This window comes from Antechinus flavipes, chromosome 3 (genome assembly GCF_016432865.1).
Source record: "Antechinus flavipes isolate AdamAnt ecotype Samford, QLD, Australia chromosome 3, AdamAnt_v2, whole genome shotgun sequence".
NCBI lineage: Eukaryota > Metazoa > Chordata > Mammalia > Dasyuromorphia > Dasyuridae > Antechinus > Antechinus flavipes.
Window position 1 is genome coordinate 177,817,807 of NC_067400.1, and position 21,800 is coordinate 177,839,606.

The window sequence follows — 21,800 nt, forward strand, 5'->3', positions numbered from 1 at the left end:
AGTATATTTACTAGAGCATAGAGGAAGATCTACACCGTTGACACTATAGCATTGCAATATATTTTAAGTAAACACAGCATATGTGCAAGGCATTGAATATCAAAAAGAATCCAGTTTAGGTTTAGGGCAAGATTGGAAGTCTTTGTGGTGTGTTAAGTCATGGTGCTATTCTGAATGAAGTACTGGAAAACTATGCAGATGCTACATAAAGAGAGAGTAAGGTAATCTGGAACACATCTGCTACCTAAACAGTACTACCACCCACCCAAAATAAAGTCTATGTATATTTTTTATTATTTTGCATTCCAGGGAAAGAATGTTACCAGCTCTTTCTCAGAAGCTCAAGGATACTATACCTTTCTTCTTTGTTGATTTGCTTCTTGGTACACTGAGACACTGAAATGTTCTATCTTCACTACACAACTTTCCTCCCTTTCCTCTTATTTTATCTTATTGTTGTTGAGGCAATTGGAGTTAAGTGACTTGCCCAGATAGAAAGTATTAAGTGTCTCGGGCCGGATTTGAACCCAGGTCCTCCTGACTTCAGGGCTGGTGCTCTATTCACTATGCCACCTAGTTGCCTCTTATTTTATCTTTCTTTCTCATCCCTCTCTCATCTCTGAAGAAACATGGAAACATTGTCTGTTTTGTTTGAATAAATGATGAACTGACTGGCTGCTCTCCCTTTAAATTGTCAGATGTTCTCTTCCTCAAAGACAAAGGCAGCAAAATATCTTAAAACACTATGTCCAAGAACTGTGCTTTCCCTTCCAAGCTAGTATGTCCCGTGGGCTTAGCACTGTTTTAAAAGATTAAAATATGAAGCGACCTTCCTTGTCCTATCCAAGATAGCATGCTCACAAAGCTCATATGCACCACCTTCCCTTTCTACTTGAATGACATATTTGATGGGAGTTTGTTTTTCATGAGATTGTGGAAAACAGTACATTTTCTGAAATTCACAAGACATTGCATTTCAGACTTAATTTTGTCAAAAAATCTTTCCTAAGTATTATTTATAGTGCCAAGATCTTTATGTGGTTGGGTACTCCTTTATTTGTATACCTTTACTTGAACCATAAATAACACAGAAAACTATCTCATAAATGAATCTTTGATGTTGACAGCATTTATCTTGAATAGAGAAATCTTAAGTATACAAGGAAATATTCTTCTGGTATTTGGGATTGTTCTTTGTAACATGATCTTTTACCACTTGGTTATTCTGGGATGCACAAATACCTACCACCAAGAACTATTTTGAACATTGATGCTAGTGATAAAATTAATTGGCTCTTACTGCATGAAACAGGTGGGGATCTGTACAGGTAGAGGAAGCCCTAGGCAAAATTATGTTTATCTGTGTCCTTCTGAGAAACCACATAATTGTGTTCCTGTTTTGTTTTCTATATATGGAGTCCTTCCTTTTTGTGTCCCTATTTCCTTCTCTTTATTAAAACTTAATTTATAGGGGTAAAATCTGATTCATATCTTAATGTTATGATACTGTGTTCTTAAGGACACTGTGTTCTTTCCTAGAAGTATTCACAATATTTGTTATTTAATTGTGAAATGAGAGCCTTGTTTGTAGGTGATCTTTTGTGTTCCAGTGATACCCTCTCAATAATTGTCTTTTGTCCATTTAAATAAAAAGTAAAAATGTAAATAATCACATAGTCTTTTAATATTTGATACATGGTACATAAGTGATTGTTCAACAAGCCCTGGTTTTTTGTTTCCTTCTGACATACATTTGAACATTTTTACATTCATTCTTATGAACTTGCAATGTTCCTATAAGAAAGATTTCAAATTTTATTTTTATTTGTATTTTCTTTTATTCCCATTTATTAGGTAAGAAACTGAGAATCAAGTTAATTTGGCTAAGAGCATACAATTAGCAAGTGGAGGCACCATGGCTTAAAGTTAGTCTTCTGATTCCAAGTCCAGCTTTCTTTACCTTGTACTTGTAGATTACTTCCTAAAGGTAGCCCCCTAAGACAAAGACATCAGAAATATTTTTTATGTTATCATTTTAAACTCCATGGAAAACCCATAACATTTGTGATCACAGATTTTCATTTAGAAGTTTAGCTTTCTGTACAGAGCTTTAAGAAGAATGATTCCCTCTAGAAAGATATATAAAATAAATATATGGCATGATAATTTCTGTTACCAAAAACAAAAAAATCTTTTATGAAATAATTTATTTTATTATTAAAATGTTTAATACATTCATCCACATTCAGGAATATAGAAATTGTATCCAAAGGGAAGGAATTTGTACTAGACCATTTAAAACTTATTTGTCCTATCCCATTTCTTCAATGTTCTACCTTGCTTATATATTCCTTGTATTTCAGATAAATCTCAATATAAAAATTCTTCCACACTCTCCCTTTTTCTTTTTTTCTAACTCCCATTTTCAAAGTGAATTTATCTTGTTTGTAAGCTTGAAATGAAGTAAAAGAAAAACTATTTCTTATTTCCCTCTAATAGATCCAGAAGTACACCCCCAGAGTGAAGATTACTGGGGCCATGTAAATCCAATAGGACCTAGAGCCTGTTATGATGAAGGAAAGCGTGTGGCGGAGACTATGTGTTATGCCTATATGAAACAGGTATGCCCTTGGTTTCCTACAATACTTTTTAGTACTTGTTTCCTTCATTTGGATTTATTTTATTTACTAAGCATGTATCATTCAGACTATGTTTAGTTTAGGAAACTGATCTTTTGGGGTAGACATGTGAAATTAATTTAGTCAGTAGGAGAAAAGATGTTTTTTCATGTTGATATTTGATGGAGCTGCTTCTGGTTAGTTTCGATGTATTGTCTTCCTCTATGACTTGTGTTCAACATATTTAATGGATTGGGAGCCGGAAAGTGGTAGATGGTCGTTTTTGTTATTGTTTATTTTAAATTTTAAATATATCTGCAGCCTTTCCCTGTAGGAAAAAGTCTGCAGACTTTGGGAGAAATGCACTATATTCCATTGTCCCTTTGTGAGTGGGATGCACTGGCTTCCTCACCTTCCAAGTCTTATACCCTTACTCAGCTTCTTTCATGTTTTTAAAATCTGCTATGATGCCAGCCACCTTATCTGAGTTTCAGAGCTCTGAACAGTTGCCTATAGCCTCAGGACTAAAGTGTCTCCCCTTGATGTTGTTACTTTAGAACTAGAACTCACTGGTATGCTTGCAAATTTCAGCAGTGATGCTACATTGCCATGTAGGTAATGTCAAGTGGATGTATGCAGAGAAATCTCAAGTTCAAATTATGTAGCTTTCTTTCCTTTTTAACATGCATTTCTTTTTCTCTCTCAGAAACCTCTTTATAATGAATAAATCCTGCCTTAATGTATACTTCCAGTCATGTTAAAATTAAAGAGAGGTGGAACATTATGATTGCACCTTCAGAAACTAGTATTTAGAAAACTGCATTAAATTTTTGGGCCAGAATGAATGAGCATAGATTTAAAGTTGAAAGAGACTTTAGAGAATTAACCTGTCAATTGTATACCTAGCATGTAGCATAGTGCCTGGTACATAGTAAGCATATTATTATAATAATTAATAAATTCTTGGTGATTGATACTTTTTTTTGCCAGTTCAATTCAACATTTAATTATTTAGCACCTACTACAGGCAGGGTACTATGGTGAATACTGGGGATACAAACAAAAAACTAATTAGATGCTACCATCAGGGTATTGAAGTGGGAAAAAAAAAAAAAACCATAGATCTTGCCCTTGTGATTTTAGTATCATTTAGTATTATTATTGGTTATGTTGTTAAAGATTCAAAGAATCTTATCTCAGTACCTAAGGCTGGTCAATTCTTCCTCCCCTACATACCACATTGTTTTGCATATATTTTTTATTTATTTATCAGTGTACATGTTGCATTTATCCACAATAAAATGGGACCAGTTTCTTTTATAGATGAGGAAACTGAGGCAAACAGAGTTAAGTGATTTGCCCAAGTTCGCACAGATAGAAGTATTTGGTATCAAATTTGAACTCAGGAAGCTGAATCTTCCTGACTCCAGGCTTCTTATTCTCTCCACTACATTACCTAATTTAGATATATTAGGCTCTTAATTCATGCTTATTAAATTGGATTGGCTATCCAATCTGACTTCTCCCTTCCCCCAATTCTAAGGTCTCATGGCTACTCTAGTTAGGCTAGATTAAGAAACAGGCTTAGTGAGATAAAATTATTTTTTCCCAGTCTTCTGGATAATGCATTATCTATCATAACTAAAGGAGTGCCATGGTTATGGCCAGAACCAATACTAAACTCTCCTTCTCACTCATATTTTTTTATCCTACACATGTGCCTAGAACATCTGAACTAGGTCACTGCAGAGTAATGAAGCATGTGCTGGGGGGGAGAAGGGGTGGGAGAGAAGAGAGGACGTTTAGACTAGTACCTAGCTTTTAAAGAAATCAGAATCATCTATGTGTGGCAGCCACAATAATTTGACTATTCCGAAAGTAAATGGCCCATAGCCTGCATTTACATAACATTTGTTACCACTTCTCATGCTGAAGATCCATAACAAAGTTGCCCTAGAAATACCATCTGTTACTCCAAGCATTTAAGTTTTAATCAGCAAAGTTGTAGCTGTCTCCTCTACTAGGATATTTTTGGCTTTTGGGTTTCTTGTCTTAAACTTGAAACACAAAAAGTGCATCTAATGATAGTAAAAAGTAAAGGTATTCAGTAGATTGTGATGGCTCCAGTTTAAAGAAAGATCAGAAAGGAGGCATGAATTCAATGGTAAACTTAATACCATTGGAGCTTTTTTGTTCTAAAGTCATATATTCTCACAATTTTGGGTTATTCTGAAGCACAGGCATATCATTTAGAACACAAGTCCTTGTTTTATTGTAGAACACTCTAAATGATGTACAGGGCTGCCTTACTTTACACATCCAACATAAGATCATCTGCAGTTCTTTATGCCATGAAGCCTAGCCATGTTATCCATTGAGATTTCTTCTGAACAAGACCTTTCCTGATATTTTCCTTCCTTCTAGTTGCTAATTTGGAACTGGCTGAAATGCTTTAATATTTTTGGTTAATAAATATTTCTCACCATATTCTTCACCCCTCCCCCATTATATTTAGTTTATTTAAAATTTTTATTTTCATTTTCTTAAATTTATCTTTCCATATACAGAAATCTACCTTCTCTCTTCTATGTCCTTCTGCCCACCTCCCCATTGAAAAAGAGAAAATAAATATGCAGGCAAGGGGCAGCTAGGTGGTACAGTAGACAAAGCAACAGCTCTGAAGTCAGGAGAACCTGAGTTCAAATCTGGTCTCAGACACTTAACACTTCCTAGTTGTATGATCTTGGGTAGGTCACTTAACCCCAATTGCCTCAGCAAAAAAATAGTTTGATAGATAAGCAAGTAGTCAAGCAAAACATACCTTTCTGAACAAGTCAAAAAATGTGTGTCTCCCTCTGTTTCTGCTGTATTTTATATTTACTTATTCTTCTCCCCCATACCTCCTTGTGGGCAGAAATATTTTCATTTCTTTGCCTTTATAACCCTTATACCTAGCCCAGTGCTTGGAATAGAGTAAGTACTTTAAAATGCTTATTAAATGAGTGAATTTAAGAAAGAACAGGGGCTAAGGCTAATTGTTATATCTTATTATGACTTATCTCAACCTATGGCATGTGCCTGTATTCAACTGGGAGCAGCAGACATGGGGAGGATTCTGAAATCTGTTTCTGCCTCACTGTATTGGCTAACCATCAGCAAAATGTAGTAACTATTCTGAAAAACCAAATTTTTCAATGGCCTTCAGAAGCTTTTTGGTTTTTGTGTCTCTTATAGCTAATTGTTTTTTGTTTCCCCTTGACTCTTCAAAAGGGAAGCATTCATTACAGGAAACTTAACCAATAACTGACATTAAGCCTGTTGGCTTAGAAACTACATTTAATATAATAAGCTTCCCTGAAGTTATGTGTAGCATCCTTATGAGGAAGACTAATTGTCCATCTTATTTTCAAGTTGCTGTCTTTCAGATGACCTGACAACTGCATACTCTCCTTTCAGACATTCAGTATTTGTTTTTCCCTTTATAAAAAATTGTAATGTCTAGAGTGAGATGCCAGTGACTCAAATTATTCCCCACAATGGTACATTCTGTACCCAAATGGGTACAGAACCCAAAAATGAAAATTAGTCATTAGTAATAGTGATTCAGCCATGAACCTCCTGAATTACTGACTTGTGACTCCAAATCCTTGGTGAAGAATGTAAATTTACCAGAATTGTAGTCAGTAGGAGATCTGCCACTATAAAATAGGATTTGAGATATGATTCTGGAGAAGTCACATTTTGATCTTTTTTTTTTTTCACTTATTTTTGCCAGAAGATTTAAAATTGGGAAAGAACAAGAAAAAACTAAGTAGAGTTGTCAGCTCAGCATCACAAAATTAATTGAAGGAGTTCTAAGAAATGAGATTTACTGCTTTAAATTGGCCTGTAAAGATGATTTATCACTACGAGATATTTATTTATAGGAGATATGTTTTGAAGAATTTTTTAGGTAATTATGACAACATTCACAAACTCATGTGATAAAGTAATCTTGAATGCTAGACTAAAAGTCAGGAAGATATGAGTTCCAATTCTGATTCAGATACTTAACTATGATGCCCAACATATTACTTACCTAATTCAGTCTGTCTCGGTTTCTTCATTTATTAAAAAAGGAATATAATGCCTCCAGGGTTATTGTGAGATTAAAATGAGAATTCTTAGAGTGCTTTATAAATTTTTTTTATTACATTTACCTACCCAGTAAATCCTTCTAGTAACTCTTCAGCCCAGGAGTTTATCTTATGGCCAAGAAACAGATATTCTCCTTTGTAAGCCTAATTATTCTACCTGGGTTCAAAATTGTAACCTTGACTTCCTAAAAAATCATCATGCCTTAATCATGAGTGAAAATTATACACTTCAGAGGGTCAATTAAATTTTTTAAAAATTTTCTGCATAAATATATTTCTTTTAATTATTAGAAATGACACTGGAGAAGGTACAGGTAAGGATACAGTAAGAAATGTAAGTGAAAACAAATTTTATCAATAAATATTATTCTTTAAAAAGAGGGGATAATCTGTTAAACTTAGAGAAAATCACATTTATAGAGCAGAGAAGATGAGAAAAATGCATTGAAATCACTGGGCCATTCAGAGGGAAGATTCTAATTTGAGCAAGTAGAAACTAGGAAGCTAGTTTTGAGATTAAATGATTTCCAAACTGAGCCCTAAAAATCAGGGTTCTACGTGACATAGTAAGTAAATGGACAGGAAATATGAAGCAGCTTCAGAAAAGCCTATATAGGATTTAATATTAGGATATTCTAACCTCAGTAATTAAAAGTTCCCCTGAAAGCCTGAATGCTCAGAAAAACTGAGCTAATTTTACTTCATCTGTTGATAAAAGATTTAGAGCCTTTAATCCAAATTTTAAAAAGCAACTATCCTTGAAGTATAGGACACCTAGATAGCACAGTGGATAGAGGGAGTCAAGAAGAATCCTCTTCCTAAGTTCAAATTTGGCTTCAGGCTGCTAAGTGAAATGAGCAGAACCAGGAGATCATTATACACCTCAACAATGATACTGTTTGAGGATGTATTCTGATGGAAGTGGATCTCTTCAATAAAGAGAACTAATTCAGTTTCAATTGATCAAAGATGGGCAGAAGCAGCTACACCCAAAGAAAGAACACTGGGAGATGAATATAAACTGCTTGCATTTTTGTTTTTCTTCCCGGATTATTTATACCTTCTGAATTCAATTCTCCCTGTGCAACAAGAAAACTGTTCAGTTCTGCACAAATATATTGTATCCAGGATATACTGTAACCTGTTCAACATGTAAAGGACTGCTTGCCATCTGGGCGAGGGGGTGGAGAGTGGGAGGGGAAAAATCGGAACAGAAGTGAATGCACGGGATAATGCTGTAAAAAAATTACCCTGGCATGAGTTCTATCAATAAAAAGTTATTAAAAAAACAAAAAAACAAATTTGGCTTCAGGCACTAGTTGTGTGATCCTGGGCAAGTCACTTAATCCTGTTTGCCTCAGTTTGTTCATCTACAAAATCTGTTAAAAAAAAAAAAAAATCTGGAGAAAGAAATGGCAATCACTCCAGTATGATGTCAGTAAGATTCAGACATGACAGAAAAACTATTCAGCAACAACTGGCCTTAAAGTGCTGATATCTTGTCTCTTGAGGAAGAATAAGGACCACACATTATCATAATAATAACATGAGGATAAGGCCAGACCACAATCATCTTTTTCTTAAGTCTCAGAAGTCATCAAGCCTCCTTTGCTTTAGGCCCCATAATTTTCCAAAGAACAGAAACCAAAAAGGAGAGATGTTTGTTTATTTATGAAAATTTTGTTTTCTATCAGTCATTTAGGTGTTTCAGTGGATAGAGTATTACAGTTAAAAAGACTTGAATTCAAGTCCTCCTGCAAATGGACTGATCCTGGCAAATCGCTTTACCTCTTTCTCCTAAGAAAATGGAGATCATAATATGAGGATCAAATGAAAAAATGCTGTGATGGTAAAATGTGAATTCTGGTAAAGCCTTTCAAGCTGAAAGAAATATAGAATATTGACAATAAGGCAATAGAATATCGACAGTAAGATAATAGAATATTGAACACGCTTATATGGAGCATCAGCCTAACTTAATTCAACATATTCAATCAGGTTGGCTGCACAGTGATGAATTTTTAAAATAAGTAATAAGCCAAAATAAGACTAATTCTGGGGTCAGGACCTGAGTTCAATCTGAGTTGCTTTAAAGGATGACCTGCCTCCATCCTCTACTCTCTTAGAAGGCAGGTTTCTCTCCCTTCCCCATATCCCTGGGCTGTGATGGAAAGGGAATACTTACGGGACTCTGGATCTCAGTTTCTCATCTGTTTAAAAAGAAAAAAATGAAGATGTCAGATCACATGACCTCTAAGGTCTCTGCCAGCTAATAGATCTAGGAGCCTGTAGTGCTACTAAGCTTGATTTGTTGGAGATTTCATGGAAACTTGGTATGACTTTTACTCTGTCAGGCACACTGGTTTGATTTGTGTAAACTTGCTGAGATTTTATATTCTATTCCTAGAATAAAGCTGCATTCACTGCTTGTTTCTGTGTTTCCTTCCCCCATTCTATTAATAAAACTGAAGTTGGTGACTTTAGAGTTATTTTCAATTGAGATCACCATCTCTAGCCCCCTTTTTATATCTTCTCTGACTTGTTTAGTGGGAAAAGGGTTTATTGTTTCTAGGCTACAAATAAAACCACAAGCCTTAGTCATCAACATTTGAGTACCCAGCAAGATAACAATATATTGTGTGCTGTGAAGAGTTTATATGTGTGTGTGTGCGTACATATGTGTGTGTACATGTATATGTAAATAAAATTTTTTTAAAGTAATTTTAAGGTCCTGGCTTTTAAGGAGTTTATAATGTGATGGAAGAAACACAATAAATATAAGGACTTTAAAACTTTATAAACCAACACTCTTAAGAAGTTGTGATACTGCCTGGGTTGAAGTTTATGCAATCTGAGGGGGAAAAAAAGAATTAATAGTGAATAGCAGGCTGGGCTTGGAATCAGAAAGAACTGAGGTTGATTCCTGCTTCAGTAAATCTCTTTTGCCAAATCATTTAACTCCATTAATTTGTCTCCAAGTTTTTTTTTTTAACCTGAAAAAAGGAAATAGTAACAGTATTAGGGAATTTCTATCATAAGATGTTAGGATTTGGAGGAGTCTTAAAGATCATTAAGTCAAGGGTAGCTAAGATAGTCCTGGAGTCAGGAAGACCTGAGTTAAAATATGGTCTCAGACACTTAACATGCATTAGCTGTGTGACTCCAGGCAAATCACTTAATTTCAATCTCACTGAAAAGAAAAAAAATTAATTTAGTCTAATCCTTTCATTTTACAAGTGAAGAAACTGAGGTCCATAAATCTTAAGTCACTTACCCATGATCTTTCTGGTAGCGAAGGGCAGAATTTGGATTCAGATTTAAGCATATATAATTCTGCTTTCAGCACTATTTCCACTTTTTTATTCTACTCTAGTCATTTTTATAGGTGAGAAAACCAAGGTTTAGAAAAAAAGTGACTTGCCTGAGATTAAACATCTTGGACAACAGAATGTAATGAAGCTTTACCTGAAGCCCTTTGTATTATGCCTTCAAGAACATTTTTGTAAGTGAAGGCACTCTCTCTCATTCATAGGTAGATTAGACTATTTCCCTAAGTCTGCTTTGTATAAAAACTGGGAACTGCTAACTATGGCATTCTTAGCTCTGTAGTCACAACTTAAACCTTGCTGGTCTCTCCAGAAACAACAGAAATAGTATCAGCAGCTTCTTCACCATCCCACTCACAGCTACTAGCTGTGCTAGATTCTCTTGCTGTTCCTGCTGTTGATATTACTGCAGGTGGAGCTCAACAAGGTAATGAAAAAAAAAAGCCTTCCGAATTGCTTCAAGGAACTGCTTGTCTCCTTCCAGTCTCTCTGAGAGAGGAATATGACTGTCAGAATCATCTATATCTCTCTCTCTCCTGCATCCCTGGGCTTAGTGAGGGGAAGGGATCCCCAGAAGACGTTCTCCCTTCCCAAATCGTTTGCAAGTATTTTATTTGGTTCTGGAGGTCCACTCTTAGATATATGCCCCTTAGGATTATTGGTCATGGGGGAAACTTTCTAAAGCTTTATGTTAGAACAGAAAAAGAGATGTGGAAAAAGGCAGAGGAGGATAGAACCCCTGAAAATAGGAGTTTTCAGTATTTATAGTTGACTGAGGAGATATCCTAGAAGTAGACCAAAAGCAATCAGGATAGGACAAGGAAGAAAGCCCAATCTGAATCAGCAACTTCCTCTTCAGCCAATAAAATCCTATTAAAATTCATTCATTCAGCAAGCATTTATTAAATACACCACTTATTCCAAGCAAGCTGAGGGGAAGGGAGATAGCCTAGATGAGTTTCATAGCTAGATTCCTCTTTCTGGGGATGTGAGACAGGAATGCAAGTTGTCCCTTAAAATATGCAAGCATATTTCACCTATCTTTGAACAAGCAATAGCTATATCTGGGGAGGCTAGCAGAGATAGCACTAGGCACCTTATTCTTGGGTCCCAGCATTCTTCTAAGTCAGATAGTATGGGGCAACTTTAAATTATCAAGGACTAGGAGGAAAAGACTATGCCTGGGATAGTTAGGGTTTGGGCTAGAGTTATGGCTGTGGGAATTAAGAGACAGATATAGGGGCAGCTAAGTGGTGCAGTAGAGAGAGCACCAGCCCTGAAGTCAGGAGGACCTGAGTTCAAATCTGATCTCAGAAACTTAACACTTCCTAGCTGTATGACCCTGGGCAAGTCACTTAACCCCAATTGCCCCAGCCAAAAAAAGAGAGAGAGAGAGAGAAATGTAGCTCTGAATAAATTCTAATCTAGTAGAGGACAGCAAGAAACACTGGACTGTGGTAATTGGACATCACCTCAAATTTTTCTACTTAGTAGAGATGTGTCCCTAGGCATATCATTTATTCATCTGTAACATGATGATTGTCCCTGCTTTGTTCTGAGAATTAGGAGATGATTTATATGAGAGTACTTTGAAATGCTAAAGTACTGGGCAAATATAAAGTAATATTGTTAATATATGCTTGCAGTTAAACAGAAAGCAGTCAAGATGACCCCAAGAATAATAAGCACTGCCCAAGAAGACACTTTGATTTTCCAGATTATGGCAAGGCCAATATGTTTAGAGAAGTTAATGATTTGGAAGAAGTATAAAGAACAGTGACCTGAAAGCCAGAAGATCTGGTTTCATATGTTAAATTTACCACTTATAATCATGCAACTTCAGGCAAACTACATAACCCCTTGTAACTTCTGTGAAATTAATATTTCATGTACACACATGCCTGTGTGTATGTTCCCTGGCTTGTTTTTGTTGTTGTTTTTTTTTTTAGTTGTATGTGACCCTATTTGGGGTTTTCTTAGCAAGGATACTGGAATGGTTTGCTATACATACATGCATGTGTACATGTCAGCACACCCATATATACTCATTTGTGTGCATGATTATATATACACACATACATGTGTTATAAGAAAAGACATGTGATTTCACTGGTATAGGGAACTACCAATGAATAAACTCTTTTTACCCATACAGAACAGCAAATATATTCAGCAACTTATAGTTTTAGAGAATGGCTGAGCGCTCTGAAATATTAAATCATTTCCAAGGATCGTTCAGTAAACGTTTCAGAGACTAGATTTGAACCCACAACTTCACTGAATTCCTATGAAAGGTGTCCCTTGAGCTAAATATTAAAGGGAAACAGAAGCCAAATGAGGGAAGAGTAACAGTAGCTGGAGGGGAAAGAAAGGCCTTCTGTAGAAGTTACAATGAGCAACTAAGTTGCACAAGGAAGCCATGTGAGAAGGCAGAGCATTCCAGCCTGGAGAGTAGCCAGTAGAAAGACACAGAGATGGGACATAGATTATTGTGTAGGGTAAACTGTAAGCAGGCCAGCATGGCTAGGTCACAGAGTACAAGGAGCGGAATACTGTGTAAGAAAACTGGAACAATAGAAAGGGGCCAAGCCATAAAGTGTTACATAAATGTGAATGGTGAATCCTGATATTATTCATGTGTTCTATTTTAGAAAATGGTCCTAAGAGAAACTATCCTGTTAATGGCTAAAAATAGATAAGGGAGAGAGAGTATGAAAAGTTTATGGCTAGAAATATAGATCCGAAAGACGTGCTGGTGATCATTTAAACCATGTGAGTTGAATTCCCTGCAGTGGATGTAGAAAGAAATGAACAGAGGATCCAGGGCAGCCTCAGGGCATACCACAGTTAATGTGTGGGTGAGTAGGAGAGCTGATGGACTTGTAAAGGAACAAGTCCTTTGGAAGGAAAGTGCAATGCTTAAAAAACTTGGAAAGGAAGAGACAGGCTGGTTACAGTATCTACAATTAAAGAAATGTTACTCTTGTAAGAAAGCTGTCATATTTGGTCATCTCCAAAAGTTAAAACCCCTGACAATGTTAAGGGATATATGTAAAGTGAAGAAGATAGTGTATTAGCTAAAATTTTATATTATAATAAAATTTAGAATAAATCTTTCTGTTCCTAGAAAAGAGAATTATGCTTCTATTCCCCTCTCTCCATTTGTTTTGCCTTAATCAAGATTACAGTTGAGAAAATTAAACATAATATTACTTTTTCTCTCCCTCTTCATTGCAGGAAGGGGTTGAAGTACGAGTTGCTAGAATATTCAATACTTTTGGACCACGGATGCATATGAATGATGGCCGGGTTGTCAGTAATTTCATTTTGCAAGCTCTTCAAGGGGAACCTCTCACAGTAAGTATTTGTGACATTATTCTTAACTTTGAACTTTTATAAGTTAAAAGATTTTAAATCACTGTGAGACCTCTATTTGGAATTTAAGTTACCGTAGAAAGCTGAGAAGAAATGTTAAATTAAACGTAAATATCCCTGAAAAAATGTACACCTTGGTGCAAAATTAAGCAAATTCTTTTCATCCCTTGCTGCTCATTTGAAAAATTTTAATGTCTTCCACAGAAGCAAACCAACTAGTAATACCGAAATCTTACAGACTTTTTATCATGGACACATAGTATGAGGAGTGAGACCCTAACAGCATTTGAGGGTCCCCATGCCAGTGTTGCCACAGTGCCAGTCTCCAAGTGAGGTTTTGTCAAAGGATTTTTTGATACTGAGAAGCTCTTTCTCTCTGTGGGCTCCTGATTAGAAGGTAGCAAAGATTTGGGATACACAGGGTTTTGTTTTAATTTAGTTTTATTTAGCTTTCTGGCCTGGCATCTCCAGATAAATTGAGGGACTAATTTCCAGATCAATAATGGTGATGGATAATGATGGAGCCAAGTGAAAAGGTGGAGAGGAGTTGCAATTCAGGTGGGGATGATTTTAGGAGTTTCCCAAGGCCAGGTGAAAGAGGTATGGGAGGAGTTGCCAGCAGATTCAGAATTTTCTAACCCAGGTGCCCTCCCTCCAAAAAAAAAAAAAAAAAAAAAAAATCGGGATCACAGAGTCCTTATTACATCAATAGGAAGATTAGTTAATTTTAGACAGTTGAACAAAGATGCATTGGCATTTCACTTATCTAAGAGACTCCAGACATTTAATAAGTGATTATTCTAAGCACTGTACTTTGTTCTAGGGGCAGAAAGAAAAAGCCAAAGTAGTCCACACTCTCAAGGAGTTCTTGCATTCTAATGGGGAAGGCATTGGGCATTTTGTATTGTAATGAGGGAATCATAGGACAACTTATACATAATTAGTATCTACAATGTAAATACTGAGCACATAGTAAGTAATATTAGAGGGGAAGGCAATAGTGGAGTCAGGATATATAGGGCTTAGTTTTGAGTAAAAGGATCATTAAGTTTGGCATAGGGAGAAAGAAAGATTCAGGTGCTCTCTTCCACCATTCCTCTAGGTAAAAGACTGCTGGATGGTCCCACCTAAGAGTACAGGTTTAATATAGAAGAACCTTTTAAGATCATTGATTTGTTTTTGGGGTAGCTAGATGATACAGTGGACAGATGACCTGACTTCAGATGTGGCCTCAAATACTTTACATTGGTTAAATCTTAACCCCAATTGCCTCACCAAAAAAAATAAAGAGCCTTGGGCTTTTTTATAAGGAGTGGTGAAATTTCACCTTTGATTGGTTTCCAACATTTATTGTCATGAATAGGTGTATGGGGTAGAAAGGTACTGGGGAGATGGGGTGTCTATCAGCATGTCTGCTGTAAGTTTTCAACAAGGAATATTGGTGCAGAGGTATCACAAATATTTGACAGGAAAAACAGGGTTTCTATGGAACAGAAATATCCAGTGAATAAAGTCTAACATCAGAAACCAAAAGCTTTTTGGGCTACCACATATCTCACTGTCTACATGTGCTCATATATATATTTACTCCCAAATCTTAATTATCCATATCAATCAGAGTTAGCACTGGTATGTATAATTCAAATTTGTGAATAAATGTGTTTGCAACAAATTTAAATTCCTAATTGGACCTTGTCTAGATAAATTTAAAATTAGTCTGCTTTTTCTGAGTATGTACATCAGCTGACAGTGGAAAAAGGTGGAAAGACTAAGCCAGCCACCATTCTAAAATTTCTATAGGTATTTTCACATGTGGCTAATTGTTACCTTGGTATCTATTATGTGCCTCAGTCTGCATATTTTAGGTCACCATGAAAATTTGTTGTTGTTGTTTTGTCCTTTATTCTTGAAGAGGATCATGATATCAAGTAGGTGATGCCACGACATGCAAGTGAATTGGATTTAAGGAGGGCTGTGCAAGGTCACCTAACTCACTTTCCCCTCCAGAGCCATCTGGGTCCAGTGGCCAGATATAGGACAGCGGGAGATGGCCTTGAATGCAGGGGGAGACTTTGGCCTTTTTAAGCTAAAGTCTTCAACAGGTCTCCATTTGACTGAAGCCGCGCCCATTCAGTAACTAAGGCCAGGTAGCATTTGAGGCAGATTTTTTTTTTTACCTAGAAAGAAAAAGCCAAAGTAGTCCACACTCTCAAGGAGTTGGGACCTTGTCCAAAAAAAGAAAAAAAGAAAAGAAATCTAAATAACACCCTGGTCAGTGTCATGGGTTTGACAAAAGAATTCACATGCTCAATCAGTCTCCAAGTTAAGATTTATTACAATTATAATTTATTACAAAGATCAATTACAATTTACACCAATTGAAGTGGGCTAAACTTCCAAAGGAGTTTAGCAAAGAGACAGAAACAAGAAGATGGCTTAGAAGTATAATTGAAGAGTAGTAGGGGAGGAGTAGTTCCCCTAGGGATTATTGACCAATATATTGGCCCCCACTGTTTCTGGTACTTAAGGCTAAGTAGCCTTAACTCAAATTCATTTAGGACAAAGGGATGAAGGTCTCATTTTTGGAACTGCTTCAGGCTGACAAGGGGAGTAGAGCTGGCCCTACCTACAGCTGAATCCTGACTGAGGAAGGGAGACTTGAAGGTGGTGACAGCAGCATCCAGAGGATGTTGAGATTCAGGATTAGGTAGCCAGTGGTATTCCTGTTGGGATGTTCATGGCCAGAATCTGGAATATACGAAGCTCACTAGCAATAGGGAGAAAACAATTAACTTGGAAAAAGTGGAAGATAACAACAACAACAAAAAAAAAAAAAAAAAAAAAGAAAGAAAGAAAGAAAGGTAGAATGAGGTAGAACTGTCTAATTGTTTGACTATTGAAGATAGATTTCCCAAGTGATTGGAGGGCATTCTTTATCAAGTGAGTGGCTTGGTGTAAGCCAAAAAAAAAAAAAAAAAAGAAAAGAAATTTCCACTGGCTTGCCTCTGGGTTTAGAAGTTGGCCTGAGGATGTTTGACACCACTCAGAAGGAGAAAGGTGTGTCCCCTTTATCAAAGTCCTGTTCTTGGGAGCTATATGCAATAGGAGTTGGGGAATAAAAGGTGCCATTAGGGGCACCTAGGCAGCAGCATGGACTGCTGAATCTGCAAGCCTGTTTCCTTTGGCTGAAATGAATTCCCCTTCTGGTGTCTTTTATGAAATATAACCAAAATCTCTTTAGGTCCATGGACAGATTGCAGTAATTATAGAATTTCCCCTGCATAATTAATGGAGGAACGTTTGGTTGTCAAAAATCCCCTTTCTTTCCATATAATCCCATGAGCATGCAAGAGATGAAAGGCATATCTGGAGTCAGTATAGTTGTTCACTCTCTCATTCCTTTCCCCAATTCTAAAGCTCTGGTGAGGGTATAATTAGTTCAGCCTTCTGGGCAGAGGTCCCAGTAGGGAGTGGCTTAGCCTCCAAGGTGATATTGAGGTTCACCACAGATTAACCTGACTTCTTTCCTATTTAAATCAAAAAGAGCTTTCAAGGCCATTGGTTTGTTTTGGGATAGCGAGATGGCACAGTGGACACAACACTGGTCCTGAAATCAGGGTGATCTGACTTCAAATGTGGCCTCAAACACATGCCCCACTAGGCAAAGGTCAGTTTTAGCTTTCTTTGAGTCAGGTTCTGAGAGTGACATGATTACCTGCTTCCTCTCCTCTGAGAGTGAAAGTGAGATGAGAGTTAATTGATGGCTCAAATACTTAGTTGGATGCATGGGCCAAAGTGGACCTTAGACAAAGAAACCTAGAAAGTCAAAGATTTTTATAGCAGCAGCCAGAGAAGCCTCTTGCATTGGGCTACCAAAAATGAGTGGCTCCAGGTTTCTTCAATCTTTAGCTAGTACCTATCCAAAAGGTTTAAGAAGGGAAAATTGGGTCCCCACTTTCACCATTAAGTCATGTCCCAACAAAGGGGCAGGACAGAAGGAGATAAGAAGAGTGTTTGGATAATAGGTCTCCAAACTGACAAGGCAGAGAGAAGGCCTTCAAAACAGTTCGCTTCAACTCCCATCATCTTAAGAGGGGAAGGGTGGGTAGAACTGGAGTACCAGGGCAGGACAGAAAATGGGGCTTCCACAAAGTCGAAGAGAAATGCCTTACATGCAACATCAAAGTTACCCTGGGTTCAGCCATTGTGATGGAGCAGGGGGGAGCCTGGCCTAATACTGGACACCATAACTCCTGGTCCTGAGGAGAACGGAGGACAGAGCACTGGCAGAGTTGACTCATCCTCACTGTGCCCCTCCTTGTTGTAATTAGAATATGGTTTCTGGTTGCACTTGGGTCACAGGTCTGGGGGTTTCCTCCAAGGACAATTGCGAGACCACTGGCCTGACTATGGTTCCTGGATATGGCAGCAGCTAAAATTTGAAACTGTTCTCTGTTCCTCACCCTGGCTCTGCCTTCATTTTCTTCTGCGTCAGCTTGAACCTTTATTGAAGATTCTCAAAAGCCTGTTTCCAATAGTTGTGTCTAGAGAGTTTGAGGACCCATGTCTAACTCTGCAGCTTCCTCCATATGTTTAGGACAGATTTGAAGAGGTTCAGCTCCCCTCAATTCCTAGTCAGGGAACCAAATGATGAGATTTGGGGTTCCTGGTGGTCTGGGAGTCAAATGAAGAGATTCAGGGAACCAAATGAAGAGGTTTAGAGTTGTGTCCCCAAATGATGAGGTTTGGCGCCAGGCAGGGAGTTGTGGGAACTCTTTTAGTCAGCGCAAGGGTCCTTGGTAAAAGAATTTACGAATCTGAAAAGCTAGACTGATAAAAAGTTTATTTTTTAGGAAGTCAGCCATTGCTAGAAAGACTGAATTCCTTGGTGGCAAGGTTCCCAACAGAGGGATATAAAGTTTTTAGTGGAAGAGTCCTGGCAGAGAGTTTCTAGCAGAGAAATCCTGTAGCGGAGAAAGTGAATAAGGTCTTGTTGGGAAATAGAGAGATAAAGATAGAGGGAGTAACGCTAAAAGAGAATATCATTTCAGTGGACAGAGGATTGCAGCTTATGCCAAAGGGAGAAAGAGGTTCCTTGGCATGGCATATTAGATCCTCTGCAAAGAAATGAGTTTAAAATTGCCACTTTGATAAGGAAATCTGAGATGGAAGTTTCAACTGAATGAGATTCCCTCAATGCTGTCACTGCCTCCAGGTCTAGATGAGACCCCTTACTGGGAGTGGTTTTGAGCCAATTTTCAGTTCAATAAATGAGATTAAATTTGAACTAAGTAGGGAGTGGTCCTGTTCTCAAACTAGTCCCACCAAGATAACAATGAAACCACTTTATCTTGATTTCCTGGGGTGGGTCTTTCTCAGAGGCAGGGTTCAAGGAGAATGTCTCCTTCAGGGAGCTTCTCAAATGCTTTATCTCATTACTCATCCCCAAAGGCAGAGAGAAAGAGAATATTTCGGTGCTCCCCTCATCAGACTAACAAAATACACACTAACCTGGACAGTGGGCCCCTCTGGAGAAGTGGGGTCCGGGTTAGTATATTTCTTTAAGGCCTCTATAAGAAGAGGGCAGGATTTACATAGTGCAGACAACCTAGACAAGATTTCTTAGGCGCTTGGGGTATCCCTTCACTATAGGATAAGGGATTACCTTAGAAGAACAAAATTTGGGGGGGCAGAGGGGTCCCACAATGGGCACCAAAAATGTTGAGGAAAACACCTCAACAAGATTAGGGTCCCCCAGTCAATGTAATGAGTTTATCAAAAAAAATCTGCACACTCATTTTGTATTCAAATTAAGGAGCAAACATTTATTATATAATTGTGGCCCCAATTGAAGCAGACTCAAAGTTTCAAAGGAATCTAGCAAAGAGGCAGAAGCAAAAATAATTTTGCTTCTTGGCAGCAGACTAAAGTTTCAAAAAAGTTTAGCAAAGAAGTAGAAGCAAGAAGATAATTTTATAAGAAAGAAAAACAAAGATTAAGTTGATATGCTAATAGGTTTAACGATACTACTGAAGAATGGTAGGAGGAGGTAGTTCCCATTATTGAGTTCTACAGCTTACTGACCAACAGATTGGTCAACATTGCTCGTGGTACTCCTTAGGCCAGAATAGCCTTAGGATTTCTCAAGGGTAGGGTTGCTACTTTCTCATACTTCATCTTTGGGAGAGATGCAGAATTTTTAAAGTCATATTTCCTGCTTTGATGGAGCTTCTTGTCTATTTAGGGAGGTAGATGCCATATTAACACGAAAAGAGAATGTGATGTATTATTGTACCGAGCAGGGAACCTGGCTTTAAATTTTGATTTTACAGCTTAATAGAATGCTAAGGGATATAAAGATAAAAACTAAATAGTCCCTACATTGAAGAAGCTTTAATTCTGCTGAAAAGATACAATATATCCGCAGAAAAGTAAATAGGAGTCCCTGGATATTTTTAAGTAGGGAGATAAATTAACATTTGCATAGATCTGATGATATATTAATTGCATGGAAGATGGATTGGAAATAAAAATTGCAAGCTAAACTTAGGAAACTATTAGAGTTGTAAAGAAAGTCTTGAAGGACTATGAGTGGAGAGAATATGAAAGAGGTTGTGAAAAACTTGGCCAAGTGATAAAATACTGATAGTAGGATGAAGAAAGAATAATAATTCCAAAGTTATTGATCTAGGATGTTAGAAGGATTGTGGTATTCTCAAGATAAATAATGTTTAAACAAAGAATGTATTGGAGGGAAAGAAAAGTTCCATTTTCAAAATGTTGAATTTAAGTTTCTGGTATGGGGCACAAAAACAGACTCTTGGAGTAAGAAAAAGCAAAAAGGAGCTTATTACTATCTATGAGAAGGTGTTTGTCAGCAAAAGGAACGTAAAGCATAAATTGCAAAATGCAGAAGCCCCACCCCAACCTGGCCTTTTCCCCCCCATGGTTTGGGGGAGGAAAAAAATAAAAATATTATAAATGTATTATAAAATTATTAATAAAAATCAAGTCACAAAGTCTAGTTTAAGGTTATATTCCCAGGAGAGTGGGACTTCACCTTACTTAATTCCACACTGGTATCATACCAATGAGAAGATGTCAACAAGTAATTACCAATCTATATCTTTCTGCTATATGTGTGTAGTATATATTTTATATATAGGAAAACAATGGTAAGCCCATTTATTGCACATTGTATTTAACTAGTGGTAAGCCACTCTTGTTTTTGTTTGTTGTTCATAAGTAGCATTACTAAATCTGCATCTTGCTCCAAATATTTAATGCTTGGCTCTGAGTCTAAATCACTATGCTGTATTAATTGTCCTATTTAGTTATTCTGCCTCAGGTTATAACCTTTCCCTCTTAATGTTTGATGAGATAAAGGTCTACCTCAGTTGCTGTGCCCCCAAACCCCAGGCTATAATCATTCCCTCTTAAATGGTTGATGAGATAAAGGTTTTATATCTTTAGGTTATAGACATTCCTTATTAATATTTGACAGGATAAAGATTTATCCATTTTAGATGTCATTAGAAAATCAGTAACTTCCCTCTATTGTGTCATCCTAGGGGCCTCCCCCCATTAGGTTATTCCCACCCAAGGTACCTCCCCCATTGTGTCGTTGTTATCCCATAAAAGGCTTGCCCTCTGAATACTTCATGGCTGGACTCTTGAGGTGAAAGTCTCGTCCAGCTTTGGGATCAAACATGGATCCATTGGTCCCAGTATTTCTCTCCATTTAATAAACTATTGAATTGGTCTCTAATCTTTGTCTTGCTCAGTTTCTTTGGCATTACAATAGCTTCTTTCTCTGTTTCCCCTTTGACTTCTCTTAGGGATTCTGAACTCGCCTTGAATTGGGACTCTTGGTCTTCGGTGCCACATAAATCACCAAATAGACATACCTTTTTCCTTTTCTCTCCCTCATTCTTTTCACCTGTTGTATATAGAAGCCCTTCTTTTTATATTACAGTTCAGAGCTATTTGGTTTCAAGAACAAACTGCCAAAGATCTTCCTGGAAGCATGGTCCTGATTCATTAGTCTCCTAGCAGCAGTCAGAACCCAAGTGCTAGGCAGCCAAGAGAGCCTCCAGGTGTGTCACAAATATAAGATCTATTGTTGGCAGGCAGTGATATTCACACGTCTTTATGCCTGGAGAGCTTCCGTAGTGAGGAAGCAAGGCTGACTGGTGCCATCAGTGAGTGCAGTCTGGAAAGTTAAAGACTTTAGTTAAGTCTGGAAAGGTAAAAAGAAAACTAATTATCAGGAAAATTGTTTGGGAGAGGTTGACTTTCTTTCTTTTTTTTTTTTTTTTTTTTAATTTTCTTTTAATTTTTTTTTC

At 37.2% G+C, this 21,800-nt stretch overlaps 1 protein-coding gene and 1 long non-coding RNA gene across 3 annotated transcripts in view; one reads left to right on the forward strand and one right to left on the reverse strand.

The window, feature by feature from the left end:
- UXS1 (UDP-glucuronate decarboxylase 1) overlaps window positions 1–21,800 on the forward strand; it is a 144,770-nt gene that overhangs the window by 93,936 nt on the left and 29,034 nt on the right. For both annotated transcript variants that reach the window (XM_051984301.1, XM_051984302.1), the window contains exons 9-10: window positions 2,500–2,621; window positions 13,318–13,437. In XM_051984301.1, the coding sequence (XP_051840261.1) occupies window positions 2,500–2,621; window positions 13,318–13,437 (242 nt within the window). The remainder of the gene's footprint in view (window positions 1–2,499; window positions 2,622–13,317; window positions 13,438–21,800) is intronic.
- On the reverse strand, window positions 1,734–21,691 carry LOC127553527 (uncharacterized). The gene is made up of 3 exons (XR_007951763.1): window positions 21,363–21,691; window positions 8,940–8,964; window positions 1,734–1,995 (listed from the first exon to the last, which is right to left on the reverse strand). It is a non-coding gene; the product is annotated as an uncharacterized LOC127553527 (long non-coding RNA).